This window comes from Chrysochloris asiatica, unplaced genomic scaffold (assembly GCF_000296735.1).
Source record: "Chrysochloris asiatica unplaced genomic scaffold, ChrAsi1.0 scaffold00080, whole genome shotgun sequence".
NCBI classification, from domain to species: Eukaryota; Metazoa; Chordata; class Mammalia; order Afrosoricida; family Chrysochloridae; genus Chrysochloris; species Chrysochloris asiatica.
In genome coordinates, this window is record NW_006408598.1 from 9923010 (window position 1) to 9945692 (window position 22683).

At 39.2% G+C, this 22683-nt stretch overlaps 1 protein-coding gene across 1 annotated transcript in view; it reads right to left on the reverse strand.

Annotated features, from left to right (window-relative positions):
• The window catches only part of FAM19A1 (family with sequence similarity 19 (chemokine (C-C motif)-like), member A1), a 926788-nt gene that overhangs the window by 11187 nt on the left and 892918 nt on the right, over positions 1 to 22683 (reverse strand). The window contains exon 4 of the mRNA XM_006865638.1: positions 7220 to 7344. Within this exon, the coding sequence (XP_006865700.1) occupies positions 7220 to 7344 (125 nt within the window). The remainder of the gene's footprint in view (positions 1 to 7219; positions 7345 to 22683) is intronic.

Below are 22683 nucleotides of genomic sequence, written 5' to 3' on the forward strand. Positions count from 1 at the left end.
GTGAATGAAGCAGCAGCTGAAATATGTCAAAGCTGGTACTTTGCCGTTTCAGTAAAACACAAAACATCAGGGTGATTAGAGTGGCTGTATGTAAAAATAAGGGTTGCTATGTGTGCACAAGCCAAAAGAATATGGACAAATGATAGTGGATGGTTGTGCTGGGCCAGTCGTGTAACTGTATGGTGGGTCCATACGATAATTACTGGACTGCAAACCACATGGCTGGTGGCTTGAGCCCATCAGCTGCTCCTCAGGAGAAAGATAAGGCTTTCTGCTTTCATGAGATTTAAGGACAGGGTCTCTGTGGGTAAGAAACGACTTGACGGCACTTAAGAACAGTCCTATAACATTTCCATTGTATAAAACAGCTAATGACTATGCAATTTGAGGCCCACTAATGCTTACCCTTTCAAAGACTAACATTTGACTTTTCTTAACACTGCCCATAACTGTTGATTTTCCTATTAAGTCTGATAGACTTTTATATATTGGGATGGAAAGAATTCTAGTGATTTGAGTCTTCCTCAAGTGTTATACCAGATTAGGGTCTGCTATTTTAATCTGATCATTTTTTTTTCTTGAAAAATAACTGATTCCTGCCCTCTCCCCACCCTGTTTCCTCCCCATTCTTCCTTCTTCCCCAAACAACCCATGTTTAGTTTTTGGCTATGAATTATTAAAGCATTCTCAAATGACTCATTCCCTCTAAGGGAAATTCTGTCTTTCTTAATTAAGCCATTGTTCCTGAATATACAGGTATAGATTTGTTTCTGAATACATGAGAATTTCCTCAACTTACAAGCTTATGCTCTTGGCACATAAATGTAAAGAAAAGAAACAAATCATTAGGTATCTTAAAGCATAAGAAAAGAGTTCTAGTCAATATTTAGGTTGGTTAGTGATGCTCCTAAATACAAACAAAGCGATTTATTTAAGCAAGTTGAGTAATGATCAAACAGGGACAGGGTTAAAATTTGGCCTTGATATCTCATCCAAAGGTACCAGACTGCTCCCTAAGAGGATGTATGTCACCAGCTTTATTATATGTCTAACCTTGGACAACCTTTCAAGGGTAACTACTTTCTCTCTTTAGAGTGACATCCAGGAGTCTTCCTCCCTTTTTAGGATCCATTCTTCCAAATTTCTTGTAGGGAATGCCTATACCTAGTTTTTCCTCTTCCCTTCTATTGTTGTCGTTAAGTGCCGTTGAGTTGGTTCCAACGCATGTCGACCATGCATAGGGTTTCTGGGGATCGGCTGGTGAGTTTGAACCACTGACCTTGTAGTTCAAACTGACCATATGGCCTAGTGATTATTCTATAGTGCCACACCGACACTCCTTCTGTGCATTACATATATCATCACCTAGATTCAGTCGCTTTAAGGTTTTCCTTTTGACTGAGGCCTGATACCCAAGCTATCTCACATTGTGGAACATCTGGTCATTCTGAAGAAACACTGAATTTCTGCTCTGTTGTTATGAAGTTCCATCAAGTCAGTATGGACTTACAGTGCGGCTCTATAGGATTTCTGAGGCTATAACCATTGTGCGAGCAGACAGCCTCATCTTTCTCCATCTGAGGGTCTGGTTGGGGAGAGGGGACCGAACTGCTGACTTTATGGCTCACAGTCCAGTGTTTAGCCCATAGAGCCACTGTGCATCCTATTCTTGTAAAATGAACACCATAACAATTTAAATCAGATCATACAGACTTTGAAGTATTTTTCATTAAACTGTACTTCTTTTTTAGTTTTATTTTTAAAACAACTTTTCATTATGATTTGGGTGGATATTTACATTTCAAAGACATCTGAGAATTATAGCCATAATTCTTCTATAATTTCTCTATGGGGATATTTAAAATTTTTTTTTTATTATTATATAGGGAAAATAATTGAAGTCCAAAATTTCTTTATTGCAACTGTCTTTATATTAGATTTACTTTTTTTCCTACAATTTTTTTTCTGTCATATATATTGTCTTATATATATTGTCTTAAGGAGCTCTGGTAGTGTAGTGGTTATGAATCGGGCTGCGAACTGGAAGGTCAGCCCAGCTGTTCCTCAGGAGAAAGATGAGGCTTTCTGCTCCCATAAAGATTTACAGCCTCGGAAGCCCTGTACAGGGTCCCTATGAGTTGGAACCGACTCCACGGCACACAGCCATATATTGTCTTGTTTGCTTTTTTTTATGTTTGTTCTCTGTGAATCAACATTACGCATGAGAACAAAAGGGGTGATTATCTTTCTATTTCACTTCTGTAGTAATAAAATTGAATACTTTTATCCTAAAGACTAGCTATCTTAGATGAGAACAGAACAATGAAATCGTGGAACTCATAATCAAACTACCTCTGTATGGTTCAAACCCACATCTTACTCTGCAGGAGAAAGCTGAGGCTGGCTGCTCCCGTAAAGGTTTAATCTCAGAAGCCCTGAAAATCAGTTCTACTTTGTCCTCTACAGCTGCTATGAGTCAGAATTAACTCAATGGTAGGGGGTTGATTTAGAGCAAAACAAAACAGCGTTTTAAAAGAGAAACTATTAGAGTCAATAATAATAAAACTCTATAGGCATATTTGTACTTTGATGGTGAAAATGCATAGGGCACCCAAGGAAAATTATTATAAAGCTTACTTTAGGCACGTGATATATAAGAAATGGTGTTGGCAGGACGCTATGGTTCCTGTCCATATCAACTGGATTTGATTGATGCTGTTGGTGTTTAAAGTGCTTATTTCATTGTTAACTTCTTGGGAGGCAGGTTGGAGAGATAAGTAGGCCACAAGTAGTGTTTTACTCCTCTTAAGACTTAAAAAGTACAGCCTTCTAGCATCTTTTTGCCTCTTGAAAAACAGACTAGTGAATTCTTAATTGACTTACGTACAGCTCATATGGATACAGAGCAGCCTCTTAGTCCCTTGCTTGAAATGAATGCCTACTTCAAAACAAGTCTATCCTCTGCCTTCCAAACCCATCACAATGGCCATTTTTTTTCTCTTCTGAAATCTCTGTTTGTCTGGCTGGACTTAGCCCACCCTAGGAGGTAACGAACAGTGTGTACTTGCTTCTATTACCATGAACAGACTTGTGGCACTACACTTCTGGGATGCCAGGAAACATCTACAGTGCATTGACAACATGCCTGATGGTTTTCAAAAAAACTCTACTGGGGCCAAATAAAAGAGAGGTACACAGTTGAGACAAAAAAAGAGGCAGCATTATCAGTTTCCTTTTAACTTGTTTTTTTCAGTATGTTGTATCTTTCATACACTCTCCTAGTTTCTAGTCTTGGAATTATACATACACAGTTACAAAAATTTCACTTGTGTTATTTGTCATTACTGAGATTCAGGTCGAAAGACACTGTGAGCAAGGTCTATTTTCCAAAAATAGTGACCGATTAGCATGTGGGACAGGCAATGGAGATTTGGCAGAAAATTTACCAGCAGTGTGTTTAGCACAAAGATGACTGGACAATTGTACTGACCATCATCAGAGTAGCTTGAATTAACTAACTTGAGAGGGCAGTTTCAAATTATTTGGTAAAATCATTTTTAAGCGCAATGTAATCAAAGGGAGACCTGACTTCCATACTCTACCAGCTAATTAAAATGCTTCCTGTGGGGAAGCAGCAGGAAGAGGGCTCATTTCAGAATATTCTCTCTGTAGGCATTTCACTGAGATGAAATATAATAATCTACACTGAGTTTCTTGGGGACGTGCAGATTCATGTCAAGAACCCCCCCTGGCTGCAGCTGGTTAATGTGGTCACTGCAGGTAGCCAATGTGACGTGAAAAGCCTTCCCACATGTTTGGTATGTGAAAAACACAAGTGTCTTCTATGCTGTTATGGAGACCTGGTGTGGCATTGTGGGTCAATGCGCTGGACTGCCAGTTTGGTTTAAACTGTCATGTTGGCAGCTCAAGCTCACTAGCCACTCCTCGGAACCCCTATACAGGGTCGCTATGAATCAGAACCGACTTGACGGCACTCAATAAGAACAACAACATACACTATTATGAACATTACGTTTGTTTTCTGCATCACAATGCTATAAGAACCAATTTAATTTACTGAAAAGATAATGCTGAGGAAAAGGTTGAAGTTAAAGGTCATAAGATAGGGATTGGAATCAGTGATGCTCTTTTATAGTTGGGCTACCCTTTTGGTAATTTGAAAATTTCACACATTAGGATTTGGACCTGGTTGGGAATGGTTTAAAAAATACCTACTATATTAAAATATGGAGTCCTGGTGTGGCACCATGAATTAATGAGCTGGACTGAAAGTCAGTTTGAACTACAAGGCTGGTGGTTCAAGCTCAGTGGCCACTCCTGGGAAACCCTATACAGGGTTGCTGTAGGTAGGAACCAACTCAACAGCACTTAACAACAACAATATTAAAATACACACCAGGGCTGATATTCACAAGGCACACATACACATACATGATAATTGTTGGAAAGATGTTGATAAACGTTTTGTATTATTGGGTAGTTACTGTCTTAAGCAACCCAAGACAGTTGACTTCCTTGGAGACCTTCCAGGTTTTGCTTCCTGTGACCCAGCATCTATCGGAGTGATGATTACTTAACTGGGGCTCTCAAGACCACTCTGTCATGGCACCAGTTCTGATTGGTCTGATTTTATTTCTTCATAAAAGCTCTCCTTTCCTTGCCTACTTAACTCACTTTTTAAAAAGGTGGTAAATAATGCGCATATGTAACAAAACATTTGCCATTTCCAAAATCTCCACAAGTACAGTCTGTGACATTAATCATGCTCATTATATGTATAATGTAATCATCATCCTTCTCCTTCCCCAAAGTTCCCATCATCCATAACAGAAGCTTAGTATAGTCTCCTAAGTTTTATGGCCTCCTTTCCTCTTCCTCTTGCCTGTCCCTGGGAAGTCATAAATGTTGATCTCTGTGTACTTGCCTCAGGGTTCCTGGTGGTACAGTGGCTAAATGCTCACCACTAACCAAACGATTAAAGCCCTGGTGTGGCACCACCCAATAAAGCACTGCATCACAAGGGTGGTGGGAACCACAAGGTTCAAACTCAGCAGCTGCTCTTCAAAAACCCTACCCAGGGTCGCTATGAGCTAGAACAACCTGATAGCACTTAACAATGAACAACAACCAAAAGACTGGCCGTTTGAACCCACTAGTCCTTCTCTAGGAGAAAAGTATAGCAGCCTCCTTCCATACATATTTACAGCTTTGGAAGCCCTGTGGGGCAGTTTGTGTTGTTAAGTGCCATCAAGTCAGTTCCAACTCATAGCAACCCTCTATAGGGTTTCTGAAGAGTGGCTGGTGGGTTTGAATCATTGTCTTGCAGTTCAACTCTACCTTGTGGATCAGTGTGTACCCTACAGGACCACACCAGGACTCCAATGGGGCACTTTTAGTATTCCCTATGGAGCAGTTCTCGTATTGGCTGAAAAATGGCTGCTATGAATGGAGTGTGAGGTCGGCAGTTCAAACCTAACAGCTGCTCCTCAGAAACTCTATACAGGGTCACTATGAGTCAGAACTAACTTGACAGCATGGAACAACAACTATTATTTAGAATCATCTTGATGACAGTGGGTATACACTTGCCTAAGGAGTCCTGGTGTGGCACTGTGGGTTCATGCACTGGACTGCAAAGTCGGTTTGAGCTGCAAAGTCAGTGGTTCAAACTCATCAACCGCTCCTTGGAAACCCTGTATAGGGCTGCTGTGAGTTGGAACCAACTCGACAGCACTTAACAACAACAACAAGGAGCCAGTGGTACAGTGGTTAAGCACTTGGCTGCAAACTGAAAGTTGCTAGCTCAAGCACACCTAGTGTCTCCACAGCAGAGTGACATGATGCTCTGCTCCCATAAAGATTGTTGTTGTTGTCATTGTTATGTGTCATCGAGTCAGTTCCAACTCATAGTGACCCTGTGTAGGATTTCCAAGGAACAGCTGGTGAGTTTGAACTACCGACTTTGTGGTTTGCAGTCCAGTGCTGACCCTATAGCATCACACTAGGAGTCCTCCTATAAAGATTTGTTGTTGTTGCTATGTGCCGTCGACTTGGTTCCTACCCATAGCGACCGTGTACAGGCTACCTGAGGCTGTAAATCTTTACAGGAGCAGAAAGCCTCATCTTTCTCCCGTGGATCAGCTGGTAGTCTTGAACTGCTGACCCATAAAAATTATAGCCTACAAAATGTTTTCCAGATTTATCTATGGTATAGCATGTATGTTGTTGTTGTTGTTAAGTTCTGTTGAGTCAGTTCCGACCCATAGCGACTCTGTACAAGGTTTTATAAGGACTGTATTTTTCCTTGTATAATATCCCATTGTATATATGTACCACATTTTATTTATTCAGTTATCTGTTGATGGCTACTTAGCCTGTTTCTGCCTTTTGGCTCTTTTGAACACTGCCGTAACGAACATTTGTGTGTTTCTGTTTGCATTCCGGCTTTCAATTCTCTTGCGTATATACCTAGGATTGGAATTACTGGATCATAGGAGTTTAACTTTTTGAATTGATAAATAGTTACATCAAACTCAAATATTTTTCAGATCATTCGTATTATAACCAGAGAAATCAAGGACTGGTCATTCACTTTACATAAATCTTTCCATTTCCCTAAAGGGTCACCAAAAGGCTCCTCTTTAAGAATCATTTTGAAAACAGCTGTATTTAAACGTCCTGATGTGGCACTGTAGGACAAGCACTAGACTGCTAACCACAAGGTCTGTGGTTCAAAGTCATCAACCACATCTCAGAAACCCTATATAGGGTCCCTATGTGTCAGAACTGACTCGTGAACATTTAACAACAGCGTACTTAAATGTATCCCTTTCCAGTAAAGCATGTGAAAGAATTAAGCAAGTCCCTTATGTTATGATCTCTTCTGAGAACAGCAGAAGTTGGCTGAATTATCTGAACGCTTATCTCTCTGTTCCCTTCCCTTTGGCTATGGTGTGACTTCGTTTTATTTACAAGTCAATTACAGAAACACTACACTGTTCAGTACAGAAAGGTCAAATTCAATCTCTAGCTACTTGTTGATGGAAGGATGCTAATCTGCCGAGTTAAGAATGTGTACTGTCAGGAAAATGGTTTCCTGCTCATATCTTCTTCCTGCTGACATCTTCTCTTGGTGCCGCACTCAGGCAAACAGTACCATGTATGACATACATTAGATGCTTGAAATAAATAAACTTACTCTTGTGGTCTTAATTTTATTGCCTGTAGCACACATCCATCCGGAATTGTCAGGTAGCGTCTTGCATTCTTCTCCCTCTAGGCAAGGCTCCATTTCACACCACCATTTGCCAATCACTATGGAGGCTGTGCAAAAACAGGAAAGAAGTCTATTTGTGATTTATCCAAATAACCTGGACACTGGTTTATCCCTCTGCAATGGTGAATGCTTCATCAAGTACACAACGACCAGTCTAAACCGTCTATCACCAGCTAACAAAACTCGAATAGAAAGATAAGATTTGAAAGACTAAATCTCATAATGCAAATATAATTATGTTATCTGGTTTCATCAAGCAGTCTCTTGTCCAAAATCTCCTCTTGCGATGAAACCATATGCATTGGGATGACTTACTTTTTGGACCTCAAGGAATGTTTTGTTAGTTTTCACAGATCACAGGTCTTGGTGATAGTTCTTTTCCACCACGAGGCTAAGTGTTCTTCAGACTGTCATTCTTTTCAGAATTAAACTGCTTATGAATGTTAATGTAAAACTTACAACATTAATGGCCCAAACCTAGGACTTTTGAGAATTTCAAAGGCCTACCAAAAGCCTTAGGACCAAAGAAAATTAAATCGACTGAAAATACCAAAAAAATAAGATATAAAACCCCAACGTAATGATGAACTACTTGTTTACAGTCCAAAGCATATTTCCGTCAGACTGTGATCTTCTTTTAATGAGATGAGTGGGACTTCCAAAAGTTGAATCTCTGATTTTAAAAAGTCTTATTTTTAGGTTGATAAAAGGGATTTCAGTTTAGGGTGGTAACAAGGGAGTGTAATGGATCTATAGGATAAGTACTAGACTGCGAACGACAAGGTCAGCAATTCGAGCCCATCCGCCAGTCTTCAGGAGTAAGAAGAGGCTTTATGCTGCCCTAAACATTCATAACCTCTGAAATCCTATATAAGGTCACTATGAGTCAGACCTGATTCCATACTTGATGAAACGTAACGGTAAGATCAACAACAAGGATGACCACAATCACAAGCTGGCAGGGAATCCCATGTCTGCAATTATGGTGCACTCCTTTCATAATGAAATGTTGGAACTAGTGACGAGCCTCACTCAACACACATCAAGAAGCAACACATCTTCCTTAATGTGCTCTGTGAAAAGTGAATTCTGTAAAAGCATCAGTAATTTCTGTAGCTCCTCAAGGCAACGGGGCTTCACACGCCTACCTGTCCTCCATTCAAACTCCTCAGGATGTCTGCCAGTGTTTCTTTTGTGATACTTTCCCAACTGACTCTTTCTACTCTGGAGTAGGACTCTCATTCTCTGTTCATCTACCCCCAAACCGAGTCTCCACCATGCTGTTTTCTTCTCACAAAGAAGCCAAATGGCATCGGTTAATGTCACTGAGGATCAATATTGAAATGCAACGGAGTAAACCCTGCCATGAAGCAGGAGCATGTTGAAATGCTCTAACTGTCTGGCGTTCACTAGAAGGACGAGGTTGCTAACTTAAAAGCAGAATGGTTTAAACATTCAGAAATCTGTGTTTAGTCTTCAATCTTTCCCGTTCCTTTCTTCAGTCTTTCCTACCTTGAACTTTTAGAGAGCCTCAAACTTCACTTTGAATAAAAATTATTATGTAGGATTATATATTCAGAGCCATGTGGAATCTATTATATTGTCAATTCAAGGAATTTTTTTCAAGGGTCATTTTATCTATACGAGTATTTGATATTTACTTTATAAGAGTGCATGGGCCAGACGGTCATGTAAACTGTACTCCATTGCTTATGACAAGCATGCTGTTGTTGTTAAGTCGTTGCGTGGGTTATAACACATAGCAACTCTATATAGGGTTTCCAAGGAGTGGCTGGTGGGTTTGAACCATCAACCTCGTGGTTAGCAGCCAATGCTTGTCCTAGAGTGCCAGGATTCCATGACTAGCAAGCATAGGAAGTAAAATCCCATTAACTGGTTCTGTTGCACATGCACAATAATGTGATATTTGTGTAAGACACAGAGTACTGACAGAAGATATAAATCTTCCACAGAGAGGAAATTATTGCGAGAGATTTTGTTTGTTTATTTTTCTTCTTAATAATGAGTTGGAGCATAAAGTTGTGGACATTGCTATTGTTATTGTTAGCTGCCATTGTGTAGACTTTGACTCATGGTGATTTTATGTACAGCAGAATTAAAGGCTGCCTGGCCATGTCCATCCTCAGATTTACCAGTATTTTCATGCCCGATTCATCATACTGAGAGTCTCCTCTCGGGTAAAACATGGCTTATTTACATGAATGGGTGGGTCGCAGTATCTATCATATGTGATGAGCACATGTTTTGGCAGCAGTAAAAACCAAAAGACTGTTGAAAGAACAAAAAATAAGTTGCAAAACTTCTAGTAACGGAAGAGAAAAATCAGGGATTGGCAGCGTTTATTGAAAACTTACAACGAAACTCCCATGTGCCTAGCACTTAATCAGAAACTGGTCAGTTTCATTTATTACCATCCCTCAAAGTCCGCCTCATGTTTCAGTGTAGCTGCTCTGAATCTAAACCATCAGAAATAGAAACCCTCAGATCTTAGCTCTGAGGGGAAATTGCCTTTCCCAACAGTTGTTCGATTTAGCATCTTGTCACTGGTTTTTCACAGAGGATGCCAATAATGAGCAATGATAACAAGGGCCAGCTATTAGTATCGTCGCTTCCTTCCAAGGGGCCTTGTTCCCTCTTCTCTCGCCTGCTCTCTGCCCTGTTGGAGCTGACCTACTTTGTTGCAGGCTAACAAAGAAAACTCCCTCTGTAAGCATTAATGTCTCCTAAGTGAAATTATAGACAGTAGGAAAAAGAATACTCCTCAAAACGTATTCTTGTCTTTAATTCAAGGTTGTGAAGCTCCACTGGCTCATGTGGGGAAAGAAAAGGTTCTTTAAGAATGAAAAATGCCCTTAGGCCTGCTTATAATCTCTCAAATTTCATACTGCAGTTCCCTTCCCTAACTAGAACTTGATAATGTAGCGCTAGCCTCTGGCTTATTAGAATCTAGTTCATTCTTCCAGGGATGCTTTTCTAAAGATCCTATTAGACTGATTGTGTTTCTCATTCATGTATTGTATTACATAGTCATCTTCAGACACATTACTTCATATCCTAGGCCAAGCTACAATCTCCAAACCTGATTTTTCTCATAAACTCTAGCTATAGGGATAAAGTACTATTTCCTGTCATAGCTTTTGAAAAATTCATGAGAGGATTTTAATCCTTTTCCAAAGTCTTCACACTATTGAAAGAGGAGTGAACAATCTGATTTAATAAAATGAGCCCATATTAGTGTCATTAATTTTTTCTACAATGTTTTTGTCCAACACTTGTCTGTCACTTTGTCACTATGGTAGTGTGTGTATTGCTGTGATGCTGAAAAGTTATGTTGCCAGTATTTTAAATACCAGCAGGGTCACCCATGGTGGACGGGTTTCAACAGAGCTTCCAGACTAAGGCAGACTAGGAAGAAGAAGAGGCAGACCACTTCTGAATGGTTAGCAAATGAAAACCTGATGCACAGCAGCTAAACACCTGGTTACAGTACAGAAGGTGAACTCCTAAAGGTGGAAGACACTCAAAATTTGCAACTGGGACAGAGCTGTCTCTTTTAGGTAGAGTTGACTTTAATGATGTGAATGTAATGAAGCTTTCAGGACCTTCATTTACTAATGGGGCACAACTCAAAACGGAACTAAATAGTTGCAAACAACCGTTCATAATCAGAACTTGGACTACATGAAGTATGAATCTAGGCAAATTGGTAGTCATCATCAATGAAGTGCAATGCATAAAGATCACCATCCTAGGCATTAGTGGACCGAAATGAACTTACATTGGCCATTTGAATTGGACAATCGTATGATTTACCATTCTGGGAATGACAAATTGAAGACAAATCACCAAAAAGAACATTTCAAGAACTATCTTGACGTGCAATGCAGATGCGTACAAGGAAGACATGTTAACATGGCTACAATTCAAAGTTAGATACTAAACACTAAAGCCAGTGATGATGAAATTGAGGATTCTACCAACTTTTTCAGTGCGAAAAATGCTCAACCATGCAACCAAGGTACACTGACAATTACCGATGATTGGAATAAAAGGTTGCAAACAAAAAGGAAGGATCAGTAATTGGAAAATTTGGCCTTGGTGACAGAAACAATGCTGGGGATTGCATGGTAGAATTTTGCAACACCAATGACTTATTCATTGTAAATACCTTTTTGAACAACATATACACTGACTATACATGTGGAGTTTAGAAGATGGAATACACATAAATCAGGTTGACTGCGTCTGTGAGAAAAGATGGTGGAGAAGTTCAATCATCAGCCAAAACAAGGCCAGGGGCAGATTGTGGAACAGTCCATAAATCACTCATACACAAAGCTAGGCTGGAGTCCTGGTGTGGCACTTTGGGTTAATGTGCTACACTGCAAAGCTATTTGAACTGCAAGGTTGGTGGTTCAAACTGCTCCTCAGAAACCCTCTACAGGGTTGCTATGGGTCAGAACTGACTCAGTGGCACTTAACAACAAGAACAAACTTAGGCTAAAGCTGAAGAAAATTTAAAGAAGTCTATAAAAGCCAAAAAATGAACACCAGAATTTAGAAACCTTCTCAAGAACAGATATGATGCATTAAATACTAAAGACCCAAGTCAGAAGGGTTGTAGAATGACATCAAGAACATCATAAATGAAGAAAACAAAAAAGACAGGAAAGAAAGAAAAGACTAAAATGGATGTCAAACAAGACTCTGAAGACTGCTCTTGATCATAGAGAATCTAAAACAACTGTAAAGCAAAAAAAGCTGAACAGAAGCTCTCAAAGAGCAGTTCATGAAGAAAAACTCAAGTATTACAATGAAATGTGGAAAGACCAGACCTGAAGTTAGTAAACCAATAGGGAAAACCACACAGAGCATTTCTCAAGCTGAAAGAATAGAAGAAAACTTCAAGTCTCAAGTTGCAATATTGAAGGATTCTATGGATATGGGAAACATCAAAAGAAGATGAAAAGAATACACAGAGTCATTGTACCAAAAAGAATTGGCTGATGCTCAACCATTTTAAGAAGTAGCAAGAACTGATGGTATCGAAGGAAGAAGTCCAAGCTGCCCTGAAGGTTTTGGTGTAAAACAAGGCTCTAGGCACTGACACACTATAAACAGGAATATTTTCACACACTGGTGGACAGCAGTCACTCATCTATGCCAAGAAATTTGGAAGACAGCCAAGTGATCGGAAGAGAGTCGTCTTTGTGCCTATTCCAAAGAAAGGTGACTCACCAAAATGTGGAAATCATCTAACAATACCATTAATATTACAGGCAAGTGAAATGTTGCTACAGATCATTTTAAAACAGTTGTGTCAGTACATGGACAAGGAGCTGTCAGAAATTCAAGCTGGATTCAGAAGAAGATGTGGAATGAGAGATATTACTACTGACATCAGATGGATGTTGGCTGAAAGAACAGAATGCTAGAATGATGTTTACTTGTGCTTTTATTGACTATGCAAAGACATTTGACTGTGTGGATCATAACAAACCATGCATAATATTGCAAACAGCGGGTGCTACACACTTTATTGTGCTCATGAAGAGCCTGTACATACACCAAGAGGCAATCATTTGAACAGAACGAGGGATACTGAATAGCTGAAAACCAGAAACAGCATGCACCATGTTGATTCTCTCAGCATGCTTATTCAATCTGTATCCTGAGCAAATAATCTGAGACCCTGGATTATATGAAGAAGAACGTGACATCAAGATTCACAGAAGACTTCTTAAATGCCTGCTATCTGCAAAAGACACAACCTTGCTTACTAGAAGCAAAAAACACTTAAAATACTTAACTGCTGAAGATCAGAGACTCTAACCGTCAGCATAGATTGCACCTCAATGTAAAAGAAATGACAACTGGAATTGTAAATAACATCATGAGAAATGGATAAATGATAAAAGTTTTGAATGACTTCATTTTGTTTGGATCCACAATCAACATGCATGGAAGCAACTGTGAAGAAATCACATGACATTTTGCATTAAGCAAATCTGCTGTAAGAGAGAGATCTTTTTAGTGTGTTGAAAAACAAAGATACCAGTTTGAGGACTATGGTGTGTCTGACCTAAACCAGGCTATTTTCAATCACCTCATATGCATGTGAAAGTTGGACAATGAATAATGGAGACCATAGAAGAATCAATACATTTGAGTTATGGTGTTAGAGAAAAATATTGAAATGACCACGGGCTGCCTGAAAAACAAAAAATCTGTCTTGGAAGAAGTTGTGCTTGAATTCTGTTAGAAGCCAGGATGGTAAGCCTTAACCTCTCATTATTTAGACAGATGGTAAGGCAGGATCAGTCCCTGGAGAAGGAAATCATACTTGGTAATGGGGAGAGTCATCTATAAAGAAGATGACCCCTAATAAGATGGACTGACACAGTGTAGCAACACTGGACTCAAACATAGCAAGTGTGAGGTGCAGGATGGGTAGGGTTTTGCTCTGTTGTGCGTGGGGTTGTTATAAGTCGGAACTGACTAGACAATACCTGATAACAACATACTATTTTATAGCAAAACTTATAATACCAAAAGTGTAAAGACAAATTATTCTCAAATATGATGAATTATAATAACCAATAAAACAGTAAAAATGATAACAAACATCTATTGAATATGTCTTATGTTGTTCATGTTTTAGGTACTTTTAGTGCATTATTTTAATCTTCATGGAAACCATATAAAGTGGGCTTTATAGATGAGGAAATAAAGCAAGAGAAGTTCATTAACTTTCCCAAGCTATGACATGAATGAATCACCACTAGAATCCATGTCTGTTAACCACAAATTCATGTTTTTCATCACTGTAGTGCTAACTCATTCTAGCTTTGCTTCCGTATTCACAGAATCCTAAGCATATTTATTGATTGCTAAGGGAATGAATACATTATCTCTGTTGTTTTATTATTTAAAATACGTTTTATATCAAACACAAATATTTATCGACAACAAAAACATTTAGTTTCTCATCAAATTTCTATCGCTGTTGAGTTAATTACAACTCCTAATAACCCTATGGGTCAGAGTGGAACTATGCCACAGGAGCTCTGGTAGCATAGTGGTTACGATTCGGGCTGCGAACCGCAAGGTCAGCAGTTCGAAATTCCCAGCTGTTCTGTGGGAGAAAAATAAGGTTTTCTGCTCCCATAAAGATTTATAGCCTCAGAAACCCTGTACAAGGTCGTTATGAGTCAGAACTCACTCCACGGCACATAACAACAACAACAATGACAGTATTTACAGAAACAGACTTTCTCCAGTGGAACAGTCGGCAGCTTTGAACTACCTACCTTTTGGTTAGAATTTGAGTTCTTAACCACTGAGCTACTAGGGTTCCTCTCTCATGAAACTCATTTAAAAATAATTTATCACATGTATTTCTTTCTTGTCTGAGCAAAATACTGCTTGATGTTCACTATTTGTAGCTTTTTGTTAGAAATTCACACAAGAGAACACTTTTTGAAGCCATTTCAAACTTGTGAGGTAGATTACACATAATTGCTACAAGGACTTTTTATCCCTATGAAGAACTGAGTTCATTAAATATCACCTGTAAAAGTCAACTTTCTTCTATCTGTGATGATTCGGAAAGCGGAACTTTAAAATCCCTTTTAATTCTAGAGTTCTAGGAGTTTGCTCTATGGATATGTTATATTCAGGAACTTTTAAGAATATTCATTTTTCTGTGAGAGATTCTTTAAATCACTAAGGCCACTTTAATCATGAGGGGGTTTTTTTGGGGGCTTTTTTCCCCCCATTATGGCAGAACACACTGCTACAGAGCAAATGAGAAACTGTAAAAGGAGAATCAATCCATCTTTCTATGATCAGTCCTAAATGGAGTGGACTTCCTTTTTCACTGTCATTGTTCTGTTATGCAACATTTTCCCATAGAAATAAAAAAAGATACTAAAAAGCAAACAAATGCTATCCTGCTTAGGAATTATAATCTTTTTTTTTTCTTTCTCTCTCTCCCATCCACCTTGTTCTTCCTTTCCCCTTCCCCCTTCTTGTGTATTGCCAGCCTCTCCCCCCCCCACACCCCCCAACTGCCAGGCTCTCCTGTGTCTATTCCCTACCCTGTGTTCTTTCTTCCCCTCACTCCCCACCAATCATCCCATACATACTGGTGATCAGCAATTATATTTTTAGATTTTTCCCCCCTCCCTTTTGAGTGGGTTCTTTTTTTTTAGTCTTTTAAAATACTGGTCCTATGCAGTATTTCTCCTTTTGTGACTGACTAATTTCACTCAGCATAATGTCCACAAGGTTCATCCATGTTATACGGTGGCTTGCCACTTCCTTGTTGTTCTTAATGTAGCGTAGTATTCCATTGTGTGTATGTACCACAGTTTGTTTATCCATTGTTCAATTGATGGGCATGTTGGGTGTCTCCATCTTTTTGCTATTGTAAATAGTGCTGCTATGTACATTGGTGTGCATATATCTACTCATGTTATGACTCGTGTTTCTTGTGGGTAAATACCAACTAGAGGAAATGCTGGGTCATATGGTATTTCTATTTCCAACCTTCTCAGGAAGCGCCATATTGCTTTCCAGCGTGGTTGGACCATTTTGCAGTCCCAACAACAATGTAGGAGGGTCCCAGTCTTTCTGCATCCTCGCCAGCATTTGTTGTCCTCTGCTTTTTTGATCTTTGCTGTTATTGCTGGTGTGAGATGAGATGATATCTCATTGTTGTTTTGATTTGCCATCTCTCTGATGGCTAGTGATCATGAACTTTCTTCATATGTTTGTTGGCTGCCCGGATCTCCTCCTTGGTGAAGTGTCTGCTCATGTCCTGTGCCCATTTTTTAATTGGGTTATTTTTTCTTTTTCTTGTATAGATGTTATAGTTTCCTATATATTTTAGAAATGAGTCTCTTATCTGATGTGTCACTGCAAAAGATTTTTTTTTCCCATTCTGTGGGTTCCCTTTTTACTCTTTTGGTGAAGTCTTTGGATGCACATGAGTTTTTAATTTTTAGTATGTCCCATTCATCAATTTTGTCTATTTTTGTTTGTGTACTTTTCAAAACGTGTGGAAGTCTGTAAATGCCCTGAATTGGCGCCCTCACATATATCCCTATTTTTTCATTGATGACTTTCGTAATTTTGGGATTCATATTTAGATCTATAATCCAAGTTGAATTCATTTTTGTATAGGACGTGAGGTAAAGCTCTTGTTTCAATCTTTTACATATCGCTTTCCAGTTCTGCCAGCACCATTTGTTAAAGAGACTGTCTCTTCCCCATGCAGTATGCCTAGGCACATTGTTGAAAATCATTTGGCTGTATGTGGTTGAGTTAATTTCTGGATTATCTATTCTGTTCCATTGATCAGTGTATCTTTCATTGTACCAGTACTAGGCTGTTTTGACGACTATAGCCATGTAGTAAAGTGTGAAATCAGAGAGTGAGAGACCTCCAAACTTGTTCTTCTTTTTAAGCAGTGCTTTGCTTATCCTAGGTCTCTTTCCTTGCCATATAAAGTTAGTAACTGTCATTTCCATCTCTTTGAAGAATGTTGTTGGAATCTGGATTGGGATTGCACTGTATGTGCAAATTGTTTTGGGAAGTATTGACATTTTTATGATGTTGAGTCTTCCTATCCAGGAACATGGTATGTTCTTCCACTTCTATAGGTATCTTTTGGTTTCTTGTAGTAGTGTTTTGTAATTTTCTTTGTATAAGTCATTTGTTTCTCTGGTTACGTTTATTCCTAAATATTTCATCCTCTATGCGGCTATTGCAAATGGTATTGCTTTCCTAATGTCCTTTTCATTGCTATCGTTGTTGCTATAGAGAAATTCAACTGATTTTTGTATGTTGATCTTACACCCTGCCACTTCGCTGAATCTTTCGATGAGGTCTAGTAGTTTTTTTTAACTGAGTCTTTGGGCTTTTCTATGTATAGGATCATATCGTCTGCAAATAGGGAGAGTTTTACTTCCTCTTTGCCAATTTGGATGCCTTTAATTGCTGTATCATGCCATATAGCTCTGGCTAAAACTTCCAGCACAATATTGAATAGGAGTGGTGATAAGGGGCATCCTTGTCTGGTTCTCGTTTGCAGAGGGAAGCCTTCAGTTTCTCTCCATTGAGAGTGATGTAGGCTCTTGGTTTTGTATATATGCTCTTGATTATCTTGAAGAATTTCCCTTCAATTCTGACTTCGTTGAGTGTTTTTTATCAGGAATGGATGTTGGATTTTGTCAAATGCCTTTTCTGTATCAGTTGCTATGATCATATGGTTCTTTTCCTTTTCTTGTTTATATGATGGATTACGTTGATTGTTTTTCTGATGTTGAACCATCCTTGCATCCCTGATATGAATCCCACTTGGTCATGATGTATTATTTTTTTGATGTGCTGTGGATTCTGTTGGCTAGGATTTTGTTGAGAATTTTTGCGTCTATGTTTATGAGGGATGTTAGTCTATAGTTTTCTTTTTCAGTGATGTCCTTCCCTGGTTTTGCTATCAGGGTTATGATTGCTTCATAAAAAGTATTAGGGAGTTTTCCATCCTCTTCTATGCTCTGGAATAATTTGAGTAGAATTGGTGACAGTTCTTTTCTGAATGCTTGGTAGAACTCACCCATGAAGCCATCTGGGCCTGGACTTTTGTTGGTTGGGAGTTTTTGATGACCTGATCTCTTTCTTCTTTTGTTATAGGTTTGTTCAAGTTTTCTTCTTCATTCTGAGTAAGTTTAGGTAGGTCATGTTTTTCTAGAAATATATCCATCTCATCTAAGTTTTTGAATTAGTTGGAATACAGCTCTTCATAGTATTCTGATATTATTCTTTTGACTTCATTTAGTTTTGTTGTGACATCATCCATATGGTTTCTAATGCAATTTATTTGTGTTTTCTCCCTCTTTTCTTTTGTTAGCTTTGCCAATGGTCTGTCAATTTTATTAATCCTTTCAAAGAACCAGCTTCTTATCCTCTTGTTCTTTCTGTAGTTTTTTGGTTTTCCATCTCGTTGATGTCTGCTCTAATCTTTATTATTTCCTTTCTTTTGGTGACTGTAGGTTCCCTCTGCTGGTCTGCTTTTAATTGTGGAAGATGCTTTGTTAATGTGTTGATTTTGTTTCTTTCCTCTTTTTCAATGTGTGCCTTTATTGCAATAAATTGGCCTCTCAGCACTGCTTTCGCCATGTCCCAAAGATTTTGGTATGTTGTGTTTTCATTCTTGTTTGTTTCTAGGATCTTTGTGAATTCACATTTAATTTCTTCTTTTACCCAGTCACTTTTCAGCGTGGTGTTGTTCAGTTTCCATGTATTCGACATTATTGCCTTGGTCTTCTTATGGTTGATTTTTAGTTTTATAGCATTGTGGTCTGAGAAGATGCTCTATAGAATTTTGATGTTTGTAAATTTATGGAGGCTTTTTTTGTGACCTAACACATGGTCAATTCTGGAAAATGTTCCATGCGCACTGGAGAAGAATGTGCATTGTGCCGTTATACATCTATGAGGTCAAGTTGGTTGATTGTGTTGTTTAGTTCCTTTGTAACTTTGTCGAGTTTCTTTCTGGTTGTTCTGTCCCTTTTCAATAGTGGTGTGTTAAAATCTCCCACTATATATAATTGTAGATTTATCTATTTCTTTCTTCAATTCCAGGAAGGTTTACTTCATGTATCTTGGTGCTCTTTCATTTGGTACATAGATATTTATTACGGTTATGTCGTCTTGCTCAATTGACCCTTTGATCATGAGATAGTGTCCTTCTTTGTTTCTTAAGCTGGTTTTTATCTTGAAGTTTACTTTGTTGGAGATTAGTATTGCCACTCCTGCTTGTTTCTTGTTGCAATTAGCTTGGTAAATTTTTTTCCATCCTTTAACTTTTAGTCTGTTTTTGTCTTAGTATGTAAGGTGTGTCTCTAGCAGGCAGCATATTGAAGGGTCTTGTTTTCTTATCCATTGTGCCACTCTCTGTCTCTTCACTGGTGTATTCAATCCATTGACATTCAGTATAATTATCCATAAGCATGAATTGATTGCTGTCATTATGTTACTTTTTTGGTAGTGCTGTTCGTTCTTTTGTTCTGCATGCCTTCTTGTGATGAGTTTGTGTTTTTTGTTCTATTTCCTGTTGGTTTCATTTTAGTTTTCATGTTCAGTTGTTCTGCTTGGAAATTAATATTTATGATAAGTTGTGAAGTATTAACTTTCTTTGGCATTACCTTGTAGTCTACTAACTTTTCTTTGCATTTTAGGTAATCCATTGTATCCTGTAATTTACCTGGCATCCTCACCACCTGGGTCTCTGTTGCTACGTTTATCTCTTCTTTGACATTGATATAATTTTGATCCTCAGTTGACCTCTCAGCTCCTTTGAGTTTGTTGTTGTAGTCTTGTTTTGTTCTGGACTCTGCTATCTGTTGACTGAGTTCCAGGTGGTGTTGTCACACCTGTCAATCTCTGTTTGTTGACTGTTCTTGGTGGTTTTCAGTTCACCGAACTCCCTTTAGGATGTTTTGAAATGCTGGGTTGGTTTTGATAAAATCTCTCAGATTCTGTTTATCCTGGAATGTCTTGATCACACCATCATATTTGATTGATAGTTTTGCTGGATAGACGACTTTTGGTAGACAGTTTTTTTTTTTCTTATAGGGCTTTGTATATATCTCCTCATTGCCTTCTTGCCTGTATGGCTTGTTTTGAATAGTCAGAGCTTAATCTGATTTGCTTGCTTTTATAAGTGACATTTCTGTTCTCCCTGGCCACTTTTAGTATTCTTTCCTTTTCTTTGATTTAGGAGAGCTTTATTATTATATGTCTTGTTGACTTTCTTTCGGGGTCTATCCTTCCTGGGGTATGTTTGGCTTCTTGAATGTTTATCTTATCTTCTTTCAAGATGCTAGGAAAATTTTCTTCCAGAAGCTCTTCAAGTATCTCCTCTGTGGACCTCTCTGATTCTTCTTGTTCTGAAATGCCAATACTTGTTAAGTTATTCCTCTTCATGTTATTCAGCATGTATCATAGACTGTCTTCAGATTTTTCGTATCCTTTTATCTGCTTGCTCTTCTATCTTAGCAGTATTGAGAGATTTATCTTCCAGCTCGCTGGTTCCGGCTTCCATGTCTTGTAATCTGCTCTTTTCCCCTTTAGCATATTGTTCATTTTTGATATCTTATTATTGATCATCTGGACATGTTTTTGCAGGTTTTGAATTGTTTCCAATGCTGTATCAGTCTTATTTGTAGTTCTCCTGTATTACTTTCCTTATTTCTTCCTTGTTTTCCTCCACCCCTTTTTGTAGCCTTTCCATATCATTCTTCTGAATTCTTTCTCAGGCTTATCCAAAACCTGCTCTTCCTCCTCTATAAAGCCTTTGTCTGTCTCCAGCTCATTTGCATCAGCTGCTGTGTTCTGTTTTTGGACATGTTTTGATAAGGTTTGTTGCTTTTTTTTCGGCATGATAATTTTTTTTTTTAAAGCTCAATTGAAGGCTTGAACGTTTGTTGTTTGTTTACTGGGTGTCTCCTTGTGAATATGATCAGGAGATAGGCTGCCCTTTTCACATGTAAAGCTTAGTGGGTGTTGTTGAGTCTTGTGTCAGTGGTAGAATAATATGGGGTATGCTTATAGCTTGGCTATATGGCCACAATTATTGTCTCTTCTTGGGTAACATAGGGAGAAAAAGCTCCCACCTCCAGGAAAGATATGGGATCAAAAAGACCCAAAGTAGAAGTAATATAAATGCATAGAGAAAAATCACCTCTTTTGAACAGAAATGAAGCTGTGGTCGATTGTTCCAATCTACACCGTCAGCGTGTGTGCAATCAGAAGCCTCCAGCAGGGGGTGGCGGGGTGACCACTCTCTCAGGCCCCTCCTCTAGTCACCATAGTAGAGGTGCACAGGTAGATATATTAGGGAGTTAACCGGAGAAAGATTGTCCACTGTTTTTGTCTCTGAAGGTCAGTTTAGGTGTCTGTGTATGCACACTGAAATTCTCGGGATGGTTGAATCCTTTTACACTGGCGTTTTACGGATTCTTTGAAATGGTCCTGCACAGTAAGCTTGGGTAGCACAGTGGCCATGGACCGCGAGGACAGCAGCTCGAAACCCCAAGGTACTACTCAGGAGAAAGGCAAAGTGCCCTGCTCCCACTCAGACCCACAACCTAGGAACCCCACACAGGTCACCTGTCTTCGGAACCTACTCCAAAGTGCACTGACGCGAGGGGTTCCACTGGGGAAACTTTTGGATCTGTGGCTCCGCGGGTGACTTCATAAGTCGCTGCCAAACTCCCTCTCTCTGTACAGTGGGAAAACTGTCCCGCCTGATATCCAGGCTGAGCAATGGAAATGGGACAGGGATAGAGACAGGGAGAAATGTGTAGTCTCCTGTGTCCTTTTTTTTTGCAGCTGCTTCGGCACCGTTTTAGGGCCGTTTTCAGTGCCAGCCTGGCTTTAGCCCCACCCTCTAAACTCTGCCAGGGTGGGTAGTCGCTGAGGGAGTCCTGTCTCCAGATTCCTAACTTTCCCTTATTTTCCTTAATATCGTCATTTTTTTCACTTGCAAGTGTAGGAAACTGACTGCCTGGATCTTATGGTCGATCTGGAGCTCTGGAGTTGTTCTGTGGGCGCTTCCTTTGTGAGATCCCCCTTCCTTCTCACTGGAGCATACCCTACCTGTTTTTCACAGCTGTAGCCCCAACCGGCAGTCCCTATAATCTTTTTTTATTGTTTCAATAGACAGTGCTTGACTATCGATTTATCAAAGGAGCTTACAGTTTTGTTCAGTTTCCTCACGGGGAGTGGGGGGGTGGAAGAAGGGTGTGTTACTGGCATTATGGGCAGGGAACAATTTGTGTGTGCCATAGGAGATGGTATGAATTGCAGTGTTGGATGCTAAGTGCCTCCGAGTCAGTTCTGACCTGTAGCAATCCTGTTTAGCGTTTCCAAGGAGCAGGTAGTTAGTTTGAACCACCGACACTGTGGTTAAAACTGACTTTACGAGCCCACCACATTAAGCCACAGTGCCATACCAGGACTCTGTGACTTGCAGTATGAGCAGCATGTGCCTTCATCGGTGAATACATTATAGTGCTAGCAGACACACATTACGGACTAGCAGGCTTAATACAATTGAGGAAGGCCTTGATAACAAGGAGACTGGTTCTATTCCCGAGATGGAAATGGGAAACCACTACAGACTCTTTAGCAAAGGGAAGACATGATAAAAGGATTACTGGACAAACTTAATAGGAATGTTACTGTTTTTAAGTGAGTTGGTTCTGACTCATAATGACTCTGTACAGACTTTCTGAGGTTGTCAATCTTTAATTAAGCTGAAAGTCTCATCTTTCTCCTGTGGAAAGTTTAGTGGACTT